Source organism: Hydra viridissima, unplaced genomic scaffold (genome assembly GCF_058129835.1).
Source record: "Hydra viridissima isolate aposymbiotic clone 2 unplaced genomic scaffold, HvirCarnegie_v1 scaffold_11, whole genome shotgun sequence".
Classification (NCBI taxonomy): Eukaryota; Metazoa; Cnidaria; class Hydrozoa; order Anthoathecata; family Hydridae; genus Hydra; species Hydra viridissima.
Window position 1 is genome coordinate 3,662,113 of NW_028324310.1, and position 18,813 is coordinate 3,680,925.

The 18,813-nt window shown below is 29.7% G+C and overlaps 1 protein-coding gene and 1 pseudogene across 1 annotated transcript; one reads left to right on the top strand and one right to left on the bottom strand.

Moving 5' to 3' along the window:
* LOC149881747 (uncharacterized) overlaps positions 1-18,791 on the top strand; it is a 290,985-nt pseudogene extending 272,194 nt beyond the window's left edge.
* LOC149881764 (uncharacterized) lies at positions 1,588-2,763 on the bottom strand. Its single transcript, XM_090067069.1, has one exon. The coding sequence runs from the start codon at positions 2,347-2,349 to the stop codon at positions 1,588-1,590; it is 762 nt and encodes a 253-aa protein (XP_089923195.1). The 5' UTR covers positions 2,350-2,763.
* Positions 18,792-18,813: the final 22 nt, after the last annotated feature.

An 18,813-nucleotide genomic window follows, 5' to 3' on the forward strand; every position in this document is an offset into this window, starting at 1 on the left:
ATGCCTATCCCTATGCCTATCCCTATGCCTATCCCTATGCCTATCCCTATGCCTATCCCTATGCCTATCCCTATCCCTATCCCTATCCCTATCCCTATCCCTATCCCTATCCCTATCCCTATCCCTATCCCTATCCCTATCCCTATCCCTATCCCTATCCCTATCCCTATCCCTATCCCTATCCCTATCCCTATCCCTATCCCTATCCCTATCCCTATCCCTATCCCTATCCCTATCCCTATCCCTATCCCTATCCCTATCCCTATCCCTATCCCTATCCCTATCCCTATCCCTATCCCTATCCCTATCCCTATCCCTATCCCTATCCCTATCCCTATCCCTATCCCTATCCCTATCCCTATCCCTATCCCTATCCCTATCCCTATCCCTATCCCTATCCCTATCCCTATCCCTATCCCTATCCCTATCCCTATCCCTATCCCTATCCCTATCCCTATCCCTATCCCTATCCCTATCCCTATCCCTATCCCTATCCCTATCCCTATCCCTATCCCTATCCCTATCCCTATCCCTATCCCTATCCCTATCCCGATCCCTATCCCGATCCCCAAACCTTACCCTAACCCTAACCACCTATCTAACCAGTTTTATTTTGAAATATAAATTGCACTGTTATAATAAAATAATTGCATTTGCGTAAACAATATTGCGCTCTGAGCAGCTTATGACTATGTACAGCCCATTGCGCTCTACGAAGACACTTCGTATATTTTAACTATTAGTCTATAAATCTATTTCAAGTTGCTTCCGGATCTTCCGTTTGTGTAACTTTCGAACAGCTCGAACGTTTATAATCCTCGTTCTGACGTGCGCGTAACTTAAACCATTATATCGATCAGCAAACTTTTCCATTTCCATTCGACCTGAAAAAACAAAACCGGTCACTATAATTTTATAACAATCTTGAAAATAAAACTAGACTATAAATTTGGAAAAATACCCATTCCACAAACTACCCTGGCTAATTCCAAAACGACATCACAAAGAAAAAATATAACATACTTGGGTAACCATGGTCTTTCTCAAGATGGTCCGCAAAAACCTTTTCAAAATCCTTCTTGCTTTTTGCTGTCCAAAATGTATATGATCTTTTATTTTGTGCAATTACTTAACAAAAAAAATAGTTTTTGCAATAAAAATTATATAAAATTTTTAAACTTTAATAGGGTGACCATTAGCAGACTGAAGAACATTTACAAACATTAGTGGTGATTTTCAGCTTTCTCTCAAAAGGCAATAAAATTTTAAGTTTAAAAAGTCTGAAGGATTAAAGTTATCTTAAAAAGAAAAAAGTTTGCATTTAATAGTTGATAGTCGTAAACATTGTATTCAGGTAGTGTAATACATGTAAAAATTATTTACATTAATCGAAACTTCGACAAATGCTAGCATACCTAGTAACAGTGATACGAACAACCCTTTTACCTTCCTTTGGTTTGGCTTTTGACTCCTTTTTTAATATTTGAATGGGATCAAATCTTATGTCATTGTTCAAAATATTAGGTAATACGTTTTTATTCGAGTGACATGCTTTATGAATAACTTCGGATGTTTCTTTTCTTTCATTCATTGGTAAGTGGTTATGAATCTGCTAAAACCGTGACCTGTTGTTTTTATCTGTACCGAAACTGCAGCTGCCTGATAAACATTTTCATTAACAGATTTTGAGTGACCAAAATGTTTAAAATCCAACTCCTTTTCTTTTTCAGAAAGGTTAAGTTTGGCTAGTAGTGACGCAACTCTATGCCTGTTTTTAGTAGCATTTATAGCACCTTTTAAACTTAGCCAGTTTAATATATCATCAATACAATGCCATCCACTGGCATGACTTTCACTATTACGTGTACTAGCAAATATATATTCGTTTTTTCTTGATACACCTGCATCTCTTCTTATAGACTCATCTGTAAGAAACTGCATGGCTTTGATAGTTTCTGGAGGAAATAACACTGGAACAAGATGATCCCCTCCTTTCCCTGTCTGATATGTTACCAACATGGTGTCAGACAGAAATTCTGTGGGAACATCATCTTTGTCCATCCATTCTCCACTTAGAGCCTCTTTCCACTGGTGCAACATTAAACGCACTGGCTCACCACCTCTTCTTGCATTGAAAATCACTAAACAGGTTGCTGTTGCTGATCTTACTTTTATAAATAACTCAACAGGTAAATCAAAACCATTCAATGAATTCATAATTGAAGAACATTCATCTAAAAGCATTTTGACATCATCATCATTTGGGAGATGAACAGGTTTTCGAAGGGTAACATTTTTTCTGTAATTCAAGTCATAATAGGCATCCCCAAAGAGCTCATCTTCAACCATCTTTAAAACTTGCAAAAATTAAACAACTTCCTTAGATTTCTTATCCAAGTTTTTAATAAGAAAATGACCGATCAAGAATTTGGCTGTCAACTTAAGCATATTTAGAATGCTGATCTTTAAACCACTTTTCTGATCTGAAATCAAAATATGATTTAAATCAGTACTTTCACTTTCAGATTTTTGACTTAAGGTGTTCACAGCGCTGCCAAGTATTGTTATGGATTCCCTTCTGTACATGTCTCCAGCATTAATTAATTTGCCGGTCAAGTTGATTTCTGATTGATTATCATAAGCCTTACAAAAAGCTTGGTAAACTCTAGCTATTAGTCGCATGCGACAACGCACTGCCTTCTTTCCCTCTATTACTTTATCCTTTTTTCTTTTCAAAGAACCAAATGATCTTGCTCCTATCATTAGATTGATCGGATCTGTTTTTATATAGTTTCTGATTTCATCTAACTGAAGAGAATTTAAAAGCAATTTAAAATCATGTGAAAAGTTTTCCAAAGATTGACTTTGTTCAAAACTAACCATTGGTAACATTAAATTTGTGCCACCTGCAGGGCAAATAACTTGATGTCGTGCTTTATAGCTCCTGGAGAAGAAACCTTTGCAACCAGAACACATAATGGGTACCTCAGATTCTTGCTCTGAGTTACGCTCTCTCATAAAACTTTTCTTGTCAGTTTTTAAAATATCAATGTTAAAGTTTAGTATACCATTTCTTCTGAAACTGCCAATTATACGGTCTTGTTCTTTTGAATTCATCGTTAATAATGGAGCTACAAGAGGTAACTGAGCATGCTTTCTCAAAATATGACGTTTTAGTCTAGTCTGAGGTTCTTTACAAAAGTAGCAAGGACGTGACGGTTTTTCATATTTTGCTGACAATTGGCTTTCATTTTTATTATCACATTATTATAATCATTAATAAAAACACCACCATTGTCATTATCAATAATTTCTAAAGAATTCTCAAATAAATCAGAATCGTTGAATGGAGTATAATCACTTATATTGATCAAACTATTACTTACACAAGGTATTTTAGAATAACAAAGGTACATGGTCAGGTAAACTTTCAGAGGTAACATCATTTAATTTAGTGATGGTGAGATTTTCACATTCTATTACATTCGCACTTAGAGTATCAAATTTTATATAAGCTGCCTCTACTGAATCAATGACTAACTTTTCTGAATGAGGTGACTGGCTAATCTCAAAATCTACATCAACTGTATTATCCTCATTAGATTTACTAACATCAACTATTCTAGCAACTTCACCAATGGAAAAAATACCTTCTACTGTATCATGCTGTGTTAGTTACAGTTGAATAAGGGTTTCCTGTCTCTGAGGCCACATTGGTGCAAAAAACTCTAGCATCATCACCATACAAATTTTCACCTATAGATTCCACATTTACAGCATTTAAATATGAAGGCTCATAAACAGGTGAATTAAACCCTTTCAAAAGCAACTTGAGTGGTTGTTTGCTTGATGACTTAGTTAAAGGTAATAGCAATCTAGAAGACAAATCCATGCTAAAATTTGAAACATTTATATTAATAACAAGTGACAACACTGATTTATCTGAACAAATGGTAATATCTGCAACAGTGTCAAATGGTTCACTAACTGTTACTTCACAATCACTGTCTGGAGCTATGTCGATAGTATCTAATAATGGCAAGTCAGTATTGGTAATATTTTGATTAATAACTGTGAAGCAAAGATTGAGTGTTTCCTGGTCAGAATTTGAATCAGAGAATGCAATCTCCAAACCCTCATCAATCACAGTAGGATCCTCTGACAAAATCAAAATATATTCTTTAAAATGCTTTTTTCTGAGCTGTATATTTTTTAATTTTTTAGAGGTTAGATATTTAACTCTTGAAGTATTTGGGTGCGCAGTCTTTATTATTCCATCAAGTATGTTTATTTCATTTGGATGCAGGCAAGATACCTAAAAAAAAAGCAAATATATTCACACATTAATTATTTGAGCTGGAGATGCAGAAAACCATAGCATTGGTCGTAGTCAGGCAAAACAAAAAAACAAAAAAATTGTTATTCAAAAGCTTTAAACATCATCATAGAAAACAAAGAAATCAAAAGTATGATATAACAGAATATATATATATATGCTGAGAACCTATGGTTTTCATATCAAAACAACTCATAATAATATATCAGAGAACTTTGAGAATGTTAAAGCACATACTATCTTTCTCCATGGCATATCCTGTTCTTTTTCTCCATAATCATACCTTCCAAAAAAAATGTTAAATTACAAAGTAGTGGGTCTATCATACTTGTTTCTGCTAAACATCAACAAGAAAAATTTTTTTTTTGAAACAAAACCAGATTTGGAATCCAAAAGAAGATTTATTTACAGAATTGGAATTATCAAAAAATAATTAAGTAAATCCTAGCCTAATTTCTGTTACTTTTGCAATCCTTTTTGTTGAAAACAGACAGAGATGTAAATTGTTTTTATACACAACTCTTCTCATACGTGCATTAGAAAGATTTTCTAGTGAATCATTTACCATACGACCTAACGATTCTGAATGCTGTGTTGCATCAATACTAAATCAAAAATGGTAATATAAAAAAGAAATGAGAAAGAATGATGCACTAAAAAGTATTAACTTTTTCTAATTTTCAGAACTGAACCACATAGTTGTGAACTAGAGATTTTTACAAACAAAAGAAGTAATTGAAAAATTCCTGCTCTAATATGTTCTAATATCGAATATCTGCCATGTTCTAATATCCATGTACAAAAACTATTTTGTAAAAATTTTTTGCATGTTGTTGAAAACTGTTAATTGAAATCCAATTACATATATAAATCTAATGTGCTGGCTCTGTTTCCAACTAATACAGACGACGCTTATTTCAATTCATAAATATAATATTCATTCAATTTTAACTAACCAGATTGAATCACTTCAATAGAACAAGTACACTTAATTTTTAACAGCCAGTAAAATGAGCTTTAACAGAACTAAAATTTTAAAATACTATATTGGAACTCTATCATTCTCCTGATAATCATGGTATGGAAATGATAAGAAGATAGGAAGCTAGGAAAAGAGAAAATTTGCAACACAACTAAACCTTACTAAAAAATTATCTTATGATGAAATAATAAAGATTACCATATGGATTTTTCATACACATTTTTTACTCCATAATAAATAAAACTTCCAACTTTATTTTTTGAGTAAAGTTCAAAGCGTTGTTCAGCATCATTCATAGAGATGTTTTCACCTAAAAATACAAGATAATCTTTGAGGTACCAAAGAACATGCAAAAAATGTGTAGCAAGATTTCTAACAAAATTATTCGTATCAGTTTTAATTATTGAGAATAATTGAAGGAATTTACAATTTAGTGCTACACTTACAAAATTTTTAATAGAAGAAATATGTTAAAATGTAACAGCAAGGTACCTTTGTACTCTAAAAGGAAGTCTCCCTTTTCAAAATCTACTACTGCAAACACGCCAAAACGTAATTGTGGAAAATCACATTATTAAGGCTCAACAACCTTGAAAAGAGTGAAAAGTTAAAAATAGTATGTGTCAAGAAATTTAAAATAATATGCACATCAAATATCTACTGTGTCTAAACTTCAAAAATGTATATTTAATATTCCCCCCTTCTAAACACAAAAATGAGGATATTAATATGATAATAAAATAACAAATAAGTGACAAATAGTTGGTGAATTTTAAGTAAAACTACTCGAAGTTAAATTTACATTCAAACAATTCAGATTTAGTAGTTGTTAAAACATAAAAGAAAACTTTATCTACTAATTTTTTAAAATATTTTCCTAAGAACTTTATTAGATTAAAATATTCCAATAAAGCTCTTCCTTAGATAAATTTGTAAAGTACTTTGAATAATAAAACTATGTTACTTTTATGATCAGTGGATTTTTTCATTAAGTTTGTTTCATCAGCAAAACCTCCTGGGTTTATTATTTACAACAGTTCTTTATAAAAAATTTGAATTTTATATTTAAGATGCCACATATCAGATAAAGCAATAAGAAAGTTCTCCCGAGTTTAGACTTTTGATGATAATAAAAGTTACACAAATTTAAAGGAAATAAATAACATAAAAGACCTTAAAGAAGATTTCTACTTCAGTCCTTAGCTTTTACAAACCTAGTTTTAAACCTAAAACACTCTAGTAAATTCCATTACAGGGTCAAAGTCATGCATTTCTTCAAATAAGTAGAACATTTTTAAAAAATATTTTTAGTATTGAATAGTAAAAAAAAAACTTTTCTTTGGTGTTCATTACCTGCACTAATTGAATAAAAATATATAGGAGTGCCATAAGTCACCTTAATGAAAAGTTCAACTTTTTAATTAAAGTTACTTATGTTACTCAAATATTCCCAGCACTATGTTTTGTTTTCATTTTAAACTGGATTTATAAAACACATAAGTAGGAAAAATTTACACAAAACATTAGCACACTAACTATTTTTAAAACAAATTATTGAAAAAGTTTATAAAAAGTTTTTATATTCTTTTCTGTACAATATCACAAGCTTGACTTCATCTTAATCATTTACTGTTTAATACTAACTTATAATTTTACAAAACATTTAATTGAATTTCACTTTATGCAATAATTGAAAATTTAGCAATTAAGAAAAACATAGTTAAAAATATGCCCACAATCTCATTTATTTTAGAGAGCTTTAAGCCATCAATATCCTTTTGTTTATTAATGCTGCAAAATGAGGCATCTTCCTGAGATATCTTAAAACGTTTTCTTAACTTGAACTCTAACAGGTCAAAAGAATAAATTAGCCAACAAAATAAGTTCATGAAAGATTACTTTAATATTCTGAATCTTAACAAAGGTTATATCTATTTGGTGCAATCACTACAAGGCAGTTATAAAAAGAAAAAAACTCATACCTTTTTTATTCTGTCTTTTGTTTTTGTTGCTTCCCATCATCATTTTTGGTTTGTTTAAATGTTACAAATTTTCTAACCAGTCATCAAAATTGATATTCTTTTTTATAATCATCAACCCTTTATTTTCATTTTTATTTACAGCAGTTATATTTGATTCTTAACTTTGTGACACTTAATGTTAGTCTATTGTTTTGCATTAAGTAGCTACACAAAAAATGTTTGAAAATTTGCTCTACAATGTAGGGATTAACTTCTAGGTGCTTTTACTTTTTATCTAAAAAGTAAAAGCATCGAGATTAAATTAACTTCTAGGTGCTTTTTTCTATTAGCATCCTTTCTTTTTAGCATGATGGGATTGGTATATAGCTATGCACTATTTATATTTTGGTCTTAGCATTTTTTATTAAAAAAGCTTTAATGGGGCAAATATGTATTCTATTATTTCACTGCTTAAAAAAAAAATTTGAAAATATGTGACAGTTATTAGTATTAAGTTAATAACTCATAATTGACCAATGGTATCCATACTTGACCAATGGTATCCATTTGTGACAGTTATTAGTATTAAGTTAATAACTCATAATTGACCAATGGTATCCATACTTTTATACACTGACATATTAACAACTAGGTTTTAACTGCATTTCTTTACATTTACTTCATTTATTTATTTAGCTACACAGCCAGTTATAAAAATACTTTGAAACTTTACAGAAAATAATGTTAAGAATCTATTTAAAGATTATGTAAGCAAAATTATTTGAATAAAATTATTGTATATTGTTTAAACTTTTTAAAAGACAAAAGAAACTGAAAAATTGTATAAACTTTCTTGCTTAATTCCAAAATGAGAAACTTATTACTATAACTATGCTTAAAAATAAAAAACTTTTGCCAAGCATTCTAAGCTTAAGACCCATATTTTTTTAAAATAAATATTTTTTTTATCTAGTTAATCGAGATGCCAAAACATTTATCGAACTTAAAGAATTTAAGAAGTTGTAAGAAAATCAATTATTGACGATAATAACTCTAAATCTAAAAATAATCTCCTAATGACATTACACTCATTACTATTATTATTGCTATTATTCAAATTAAAATTAAAAAGCTGAGGTTCACTCTTCGAAAGTGAATGTAATGTTTTTAAAAAATTTTTAAATGTATAAGCTTTCGAAGTTAAATTTATTTAAAATCTACAATAATTAAATATATATAAGTTAAAAGTTTCAGTAACATAAAGAGGATGCAAGATAGACTTTTCCGTTAACTTCCTGTTGAGTTTACATAAGTTTCCTCGCGCAAAGAATATTGCTAGTTTAGAGATTTGTATATTGTTAAAAACGCGATTTAAGCCTCACTCTCCTTTCCAATTATATATCTAAGACTGGTTTTATATAGAATAGGACTTAAGTGTAGATTTTTAATTGAAATATAGGAGATATATAATTAACAATGCATATAAAAGTCTCCCCAAAGTCAACTGTTGCCTTTAGGATCGGTTTTTGTGCAATGTACGAATAGACAAATATACAACCTAAATAAACAATAGTTTCTTATTCCAAAACTGACTATTAATTAACGTAACACAATTTATAATGTTCAATGATTACCTTGCGGCAACCCATTTATTGCTTCGCTTTTAAAATTGATATTAGATTAGTTGTTTAAAATTATGTTGACACGTTAAGGCGACCATAAAATGTCGCCTTAAGAATACTGTCGCCTTAGTGATGTATTTTAAGGTATCGTAAATCGCCTAAGAGACGAAGTAGCAATATATATATATATATACTTACATATATATATATATATATATATATATATATATATATATATATATATATATATATATATATATATATACACACATTTACGGTTGTAAAATGATTTTAGGCGCAAGCGTTATATAAAAAATGTAGACATACGAGAAGAATTTTCTTATTTTTTTCATATTTAAATTGGCTAGAAAAAAGCGCAGCCAGACGAGTTATATCCTGGTAAAACAGTTCACCGTGTCAAACTCAAAGTGACTCCGATGCTTTGTGGGAAAAAGTTTAAATGAGAAACGAATTCTCATTTTCTCATTTTGCTTGGTTTCACGCCTATAATTGATATACTGAATGGTATTGACGATCGATTGCTATTCAAATTCTTTCAGAGGTTGGTGGTGCAAGAAACTCAGTAATCATGAGGCACCCCTGTTTTGCCCTAGTCACCAACTTCATATCCAAAGTAAAGCTCAGAGGTTACTTCATTAGTAATGTAAACTTCTTTTTCTAATCATTAAACAGAAAAAATGTTCGTTTTACAAAATATATCTAAAAAATAGGAAAAGCGCAGATGCTTTGTTTAAATTTTGGTAAACATTTAGATATATATCGTGATTTATCAAATCTTCCTGTAGGAGCTAAGATACAGAAAAGTAAATATCAGGATAACTATATCAATGGGATGCTAAATATAAAACTGTATTTAGCGTTCCACTGATCAAACACTAACTCAAAAAAGTACTCCACAGTTGTTAAAAGAAATTAGTAAAGTTAATTTTTAGTTTACAAGCTTATTTTACTGGTACAAAACAAGCATTTTAAAGTGGTTCAATGTAAGCATTATAAAAAGAAATAACTTTTTTAGTCAATTTTCAAGTAAAATGTATTAGTAATACCGAAAAACGCTTTTTTATTAGCAAATAAACACAAATTTTAATGCTTTTGTTATTTATATAACAAATATTACAAATAGAAGTGTTTAAAATGTTTTCAGGTAAATATTTTATGGACAACAGTGGTAACAAGCAAATATTAACATTAGCAGTTATTTCCGTAAATGATAGGAAGCTGTATTAAAACAAATTGTGGACTGTTTTGTTGTGAGCGAAAATAAAACTCATTTTGGAAAATAAAAGTGGCACTAAAACATCAAATCGAGTCAAACAGTTGCTTGAAATATGAAACCAAGTTGGCTCAACTGAATTTTTTATACAGATGATTTTGTTGAATCACTTGCAAACAAAGCGGATACAAGAGGTCAATCAACAAGGAACAAGATGAATGAGTTCTCATAGCAAACGATAAAAACGAAATAGTGCAGCAAAGCGGGTTTTGAAAATAGTTGAAAAAGGACATTTTACAATATTCTTGGATAATACCAAAAAAGACTAAAAAACTGATATTAAAAGAGGATGAGGTATCGATAGATCATCAGGACACTCAAAATACCATCAGAGGCCTCTTAGTTCCCAGCAATCCACAACATTCTGACTTTTAGCTTCAACAACAACATTTCTTCGACAACATGTACATTCCAATCCAGACAATATTTTATGAATTTCCTCAGAGTTTTAAATTCTAAAGACCACTTATGTTAAATAATGAGTTTTTGAAGGAAAGCCAAGAAATGATGCTAAAAATAAAGGATAAAATCGAAAAAGTGATAATCGATTTTTTATCCTGTAAAAATTAACCTTCAGGGAGATAAATATATTTTGATTCAATATTATTTTGTCCTTTCGATTACTGTTGAGATAATCTGTAATATGAATGGTCTCAAAGTATTTAGGAAGAATTTATTTCCAATTGAGCAGTTAAATGATAATTTTTAAAAGATAAAGTATTTAAAAGTGATAAACCATTTTTTTTTTTTTGTAAATGAAAAGCAAACTTCACTTTCTTTCATTAAAATTGTTTCAATGAAAGTTCCCAACTTTAAAACAAGGCGAGAAAAGATTGACGTGTACTTGAACGTTTTAGTAATAATACACTTTATTTGCTATATATCTTTTATAATTCAAACTTTACACTGTTACATAAACACCATATTTTATATTTTTTGCAATATTTTTTACTAAAATTTGTAATGGCTATTGTAAAGTATTAAAAGAATTATGAGGGTTTCACACTAGACCCTATCCCCATCAGGTTTTTCTAACTCCTACGTTTCAGTGATATTTAAGTTCTAAATATAATTTCAATTTCCATTTTTACTTAATTCTTGTAGCATTGATTTAATTTCAAATTTTAAATGTACTTGTTTTGAATCAGTTCTGATAAAAATAATTTCAGTTCACTTCTTATGATTTAAATAATTTTACTTGTTATTTCAGTTACTAATTCAGTTCATATTTTACTTCTATCAAATTTTACAGCAATTAGTAGTCTTAACGACAGAAATTTTTTTGAAAAATTTATAGTTAACGTAATGACAAGCACGTGACCAGTTTTGTGGTCCAATGATACATTCTGTAATCATCCCAAGTATAATCGTTATGGTCAAACATGTGCGCCAATTTTAAAGCAAGTATGTAAAATTTGGAAATTAATTGTCAAAAAAAAAAAAAAAAAAAATTATTGTATTAAAATTTTTTAGTATTCGAAAATTTTCGTTCGGTAATAATTCTTAACTCTATTCCTATTTTCGTTTTTCGATGCTTATAATCAATTCTATTTCAGTTTTTGTTTTTCAGATAATTCCTTATATTAGTTTTTATTCACATTAACGAAATCATTTATTTTTACTTCTTATTTTACTTCACGTTAATTAAAATATCACTGCTACGTTTACTCCCTCGTTTGCCCCCTCATCCTAAATACTAACTTATTATCTATGAGTACTTTTCTATTAATACAAAATTGGTACTGGAAGTTTTATAGTTTTTGAGTAAATTTAAGAAACAAAAGATAATGATTTATAAACTGTTCGTGGTTTAAATATATTAGTAAGTACGTTCAAACCATGAAGAAATGTAAGTCCATCAACACAGCCTGGATGAAAGTTTCCAACCAACAAGCAAACGATGTCGTGTCAACGTCGAAGCAACGTTGAAGTTTCAACGTTGGAATTTTAATTTCGCATTCCCCTATTTCTTTTACAGATTAAGAAAGATCTTTGTTTAAAAATAAGAAAATGTAAAGAAACAATATTTTAGATCAACTTAATGTACTCTAAACTCAATCTGAAAAATTTAAAAATGCAAAAACGCAAATATTCGCCATTTTTTCATGGCGATGACGAATTTAAAAAACAATTTAAATGTTTAGTTAAAGACCTAATTTTTATTTCTTGATTGTTGTATCGCTATTTCCGGAATGATTAACATTCGAATGAACGGTTTATAATTTAAAAGTTTAAGCAGCCTTGAAAACCATGTTTAATTTCTAAATTATTACTATCCACTTTGAAAAATCGTTATCTCGTTGAAAAAATGGCGAATATTAGCGTTTTTGTCATGAGTAACTTTAACACATATTGCAATTTTAATACTAGTAATGATTATTTAAAAGAATTCATGTTTTTATTTTACACAGCTTTAATTAAAAACATATTTTTCGGTTTGTAATTAAAGCTAAAAATGCTGTAACGATAATAACGACAAATTAGTATTGAGAAAACTCGTATTTATTGATGTTTTTATATATATATATATATATATATATACATATACATATATATATATATATAAAAAAACACACACATTATGTTATGAATTAGATAAGCAGATGTACAATTATTTAAATATTGATAAATCATGTGAGTGTGAGAAACAAAGTGACTTGGACCAGAGCAGTTTGCTTCGAATATGCAAAGATGGCTCACTAAAGGAATTTGAGCAGAATCTTCCATCAAACTGGGTAAATTGACAAAATATTTTGGGCTAATAGGAATGTAGAATCATCACTGAAAAAAATGTCTAATCCAATATATGATAGGTATCAATTCAAACTGAAATACATAAGCTAACTGGTAATTAAGGATTTTTTATTGTTAAATGATGTGCTCTTTTAACATAATGACTTTAACATCACTATTTATTTACATTCACAATATTTACACAAAATATTATTTTTTAAGAGATCTTTCAGTTCTACTAAATTATTTGACATATTTGCAATGACTCAAATAAATGTCCACTATACTCCTAAAGCACTTCACTTATGTCTCTTTCTAAAATAAATTCGTTAAAGATTTGTCTTTAAACTTTTTCTAGGTCTTTTCATACATTTTATAAGTGCTCGTTAAAATAAGTTAAGATTAAGAAGTCATCCTTATTTTTGTTTCTTAAAACAAGTCTTTCATATTATAAACATAAATTATTTCCATCCTAGGTGATGACAAAGAAGTATGTGAGGAGTATGGAGGCAATGTGACAGCTGGAGAAATAGATAGCAATTAAATGACAATTAAGAGTTGTACCAGCTCATCTGAAAAAAGACATGCAAATATTAAGTTAGCAGAAAAGACTATTCTAATGCCAGTTCTACCTAAAACGAAAACAAGTAAAAGAATATATTATTGATAACACTATTCTTGCTATCAAATTTTTTTTTTATCTTTTATTTTTTTTTTTATTATTTTTCTCTCTTTTACAATAAATAAAATAACCAAAGTTGTTCTTTTTTAATAAAAAAAAAAAAAAAAAGAAAAGAAAGAAAAGCCAGTTAGTTATTTTCCTTCCTTCTTTCTTAGGAGCCTTTTATGATATTCCATAAAAAGAAATGAGGAATAATTCATGTCCAAAAATTTTATCTGGTAACTTTTCCCTTCATGCTATTGTTTTACTTTTTATTTTAGATCATTTAAATTAATTTCTAGACCTTCAAGACAACATATTAATGGTGTTTACTGTAGTAAGTTTTTTGTTTAACTTTTTTAATGTTAAATTGGTTTTATATATACCTGATGGCTATTTTGGACTCACTGCTTTTTCAGCCAACATACCAATGCCCTTTAAGTCAACTACTAGCTCTTCTATATGTGGAGGTTTTTCTGGACTCAAACCAACATTAAACAATCACTCCACTATTAGTATATCAGAGAGCTCATTCACCAATCTTTCTGCTGGTATTCCTCAAACCTACATGAACTACAATAGAAAAGATTCTGCATGTGCTCAGGACGAGTTAATATTCTCAAAAAATCTTATTTAAAATTATTATTTTTTTGTAGATTTTGAAATAATCTCACTTCTTTTGAGACCCAGGTTGACATAACTGAAATTTTAACAGCTTAAGGTGGTACACCCCCATTCTAAAAAATGTCCTTAAAATAATCAATACAAAATTAAAACTACAATACACAAGTTTAAACAAGTATGCTGATTTTTTTTTAAAATAAGAAATCTCAATTGCCCAACTTTTGCCTCACTTATTCCATACGAATTGCCAAAATGTGCGTGTAATTTAAAACAAGATATCTCCAGTTCAATATATCTTTTAACTCTGAAATTTTCACACTATGTTCCTAAAAGGTACGAAGAGGTTATGAACCAAAATCATGCATTAAAGATGCATAGAACATTTTAAAAATAATTTTCTATATATTTAAGAAAATTTTTAACAAAAAAAGCAAGAAAAAAAGATTTTAAACATACTTCTACATCATATTTATTTGTAGTTTTTTTTTCATTACCTAAGTCAATTTATAACAAAAACACCTTGAAAATTTCAAGTCAGAATATGGTCCCAAACTGAAAATATTGCGTTTTAAAATTTAGGTATTTGGTAAAAATGACATTTTGAGAAAAACACAAAAAACAAAATAAAAGTTCGTTATATTAGGAAAAGAAGCACGAGCCCAATTAAAAACCTCCACTATTATATTTTGGGTCCTTTTCCAGTTCTTTTTCAATATCTATGTAACCTTTTTTGATGGCTCTAAGCTGTTTTCTCCTTATTTTACCTTTAGCACTTTATTTGTGATTCATTTTTTTAATTCGGTTGCAGTCCAATTTACGAAGTCCTTCCTGCATAAATATACTTGGTTCGATACCTCCAGCACTAATTAAATCCATCATTAATTGCTATAATAGCTGAGTTCATACTAATCTCAAGAAATTTTTTCCCAATAAAAAAATCTTTAGGACATCTCTTCCATATTAAGGCATTCAGACTTGGTAAAAGGCAACAAAGGCACTGTAAAGTTAAATAAAAACAAAATCCTTTCTTGCTTTTTAAATCATTTTCTAAACAAACTTCATTTCCACATTCGGGGCATTTAAACTCACTAACCATTAGTTTTAAAATATTGAAGTTTATAATGATGTTGTAATTTTTTGGACTTCCAGATATTTCAGTGTTTACTATTTTTTTTGGAGTTTGCTGATAAACTTGGATCAGAAATTGATGTATCAAGCTGAATAAACTTTGAAGACTTTAGGTGTTGATTACAAGAAAACTTTCTTTTTTGAGTTTGAGCAATAGAACGTCCCATATCTTATTTAGCTATTTATTTATAAGAACATTAACAAATCGTCAGGTTAGAATTATTTTGTTCTATCTCCCATTTTAAACGTTGAAAGAAAGTTTTTGATTTTTTTCTATAAGTAAAGATTACTTAAAATTTTAGAATTACTTTTTTAAAAAATAACTTATTTTTAAAATAACTTATGTTAAAAGAAACTATTTAGAAAAAAAAAATGTACAAATAAAATGTATTTTAAAAGTGATCATTACTTAGTAAAATTAACAATTCATTTTCTCCCAACGTCTAAAATGGGAGATAGAACAGAATAATTCTAACCTGACGAAATTAAAACAGCATGCAAGCACAATACATTTGATACATGTTCGCATTAGTAGTTCAAGTTACAGCTTTTAAAATAAACATGAAGCACAAAATAAACAAGCTGCAGTAGAAAAGAGTTATTGATGTTTATAGGCTTGAGCAAGTTTACATTTTTTGTTTTAAAATGCGTTGCTATGGCGTTGCTACGGACTTCTCAATTTACTATGGCCTCAAAACACATAATTGTACACACTTCCTTATTTATTTATTAAAAAAAAATTAATAATATTGTTCTATGAAAAATTTTGAATTTAAAAAAACCAATTTTCAAAAAATTGATTTTTTCTAAAAAATTTCAAAATTAATGGGGATGTACCACCTTAAGTAATAATTGATTACTTCACACTTTAAGTAATTTATAAGTACTGTTTGTTTTCAACTTAGGATTTCAACATATAGTATTATAGAATTTGGCCCAAATAACCTTGCAAAAGAATGAAATTTCTAAAAAGTTAGCAATTAATGACACCAGGATGAAAGGTGCTGAAAGAGAGATACTTATACAATTTGACGATGTTAATGTTCTATATGAATTTGATTGAAAACTTGGAGCTGACAAAAGAGTTCTTAAAAAGTTTTTAAGTTATTTTTCATTAAATGTACCATTGATTAATGTTATTGGGTTGACGTTATCTATATCTTGGGTATTAGGTGGATGTTCCCAAAAATGTCCATAGAGAATATACGAGGTGTGTTCAAAAAATACCCGGAATTTTTAAATTTCCCGGGTTTGAAGAGTCCGATTGTCAGCATTTTTTTTTTGTGTGTTGGTATACATGCCCTTAAAGTATGATAAAAAGCCCAGCTATATTCATTGTTTACTTTGTCTGTAGTAGTCGCTAAGGTTCAACGTGTTTGTATGAGCTCGGCGATTTTTGCTTGTTTAAAAAATGGAAGGATTGAAGAGTCAAAGAATTTGTATTAAATTTTGCGTAAATAATGAAATAAAGTGTAACAAAGTGTGTGAAATGTTGCAAAAAGCCTATGGTGAGTCTGCTATGAAAAAAACAACTGTTTACGAGTGGTATAAGCATTTCCAAGATGGCCGCGAAGACGTTGAAGATGACAAACGCTCCGGTCGACCCAGCATGTCAATAATCGATGAAAACGTGAAAAAAGTGGCAAAAATGGTTATGAATAATCACCGAATCACAATAAGAGAAGTTGCTGATGAAGTTGGCATATCAATTGGCTCATGTCATAACAATTTTTCAAATGTTTTGGGCATGAAACGAGTGGCAGCAAAATTCATTCCAAAACTGCTGAAGTTCGACCAAAAAACAATCGCATGAACATCGCTCAGGAGCTACTAAATGACGTCAATGACAATCCAAGTTTGCTTGAAAGGGTCATAACTGGTGATGAAACGTGGGTGTACGTTTGTGACGTCGAAACCAAAGTACAATCGTCACAATGGAAGCACCCTGAATCACCAAGACCGAAAAAAGCACGTCAAGTTCGATCAAATGTTAAGGTTTTACTTACTGTTTTCTTCGATCATGAATTCTTACCACAAGGTCGTACGGTTAATAAGGTGTATTACCTTGAAGTTATGCGACGTTTACGTGAAGCAATCCGAAAAAACGCCCCGATTTATGGCAAAACAGTTCATGGCTTTTGCACCACGATAATGCACCTGCTCACTCGTCGTTGCTTGTTCGTAATTATTTGGCCAAAAACAATACCGTAGTCATGCCCCAACCTCCATATTCACCAGATATGGCTCCGTGTGACTTTTTCTTATTCCAAAAAATGAAGAAAAACTTAAAAGGCCGTCGTTTCACAAGCATAGATGACATTAAAAGCGCATCGCTGAGTGAACTAAAGGCTATCCTAAAGATCGAGTTTGAGAAGTGCTTCAAGGATTGGCAGAAGCGCTGGCACAAGTGCATAGTATCTAATGGGGACTACTTTGAAGGAGACAACATTAATGTAGACGAATAAACAAATACATTTTCGAAAAAACGAAAATTCCAGGTATTTTTTGAACACACCTCGTAAACCTTCTATTGTGCAAGATCACCACATTGTTCATAGAGATACTATTTTGTATTCTACTTTTACATCAGGTGAGGCAGTTATCTTCCATTGGTGGCAACAATCAAAAGAAAAGTATTACAAACATGATAAACAGGTTAAAACATTTCTTTAATCAATAATACTTACTAGTTTTGTAAAGAAAAATAGTTCCACTGGTTTTTTATTTTTAGAAAGACTTTAAAATGTTGAAGTTCTCTTTTGATTTGTTTAATCTTGTGTTGCCAACGTTATATACCAAATCTCAAATTTTAGGGCTGATGACAAACAGACTTCAAAGTTTAATTTTGTAGGTTCGAAAGGAAAAGTAACTGTGAAATTACCTATAGAAGGGTTGAATATTTATAAAGCTATAATTGGTAGGATATTATTTAGATTTTAAATGTTAAAAATTAAGCTAGATGCAGATCTATATTGTTTTAGATGTCAAACTTTTTATTCACAAGTTCATCAAAAAATAAAATAAATCTGTTTACACGGCTAAATAAAAATTGAAAACTTCATGTTTTAGTATAAAATAATGTCACTGGAAAATTTTCTTTTCTTCTTTCCCTGTATTTTTATTCACTTCACCAAATTTGAATACTTTTGCATTTATTTTCTAGAATCGATTAAGCGCTGAGATGCAAAAGCTACAGACAAAGAAACTCGGACGTTTATAGCCTTCTGCTTGAAATATGCTCCCTATCGTTTGAATGGAGGTAAACGGAAATCCTGCAACTACGAAGTAAAAGACGAAGAAGTTCTTGAAGAAGGTAATAAAGAAAGTCAAGATGACGATGATTGTGAAGTAGAGGATGACGTTGAGTCAGACGAAAGCGAAGGTAGTGGTGAAAAAGAGAAAGAAATCATCCCCACTTGTAAATTTTTAAATACAAATACATTATGGTAAATGTTTTAAAGTATTATATTTC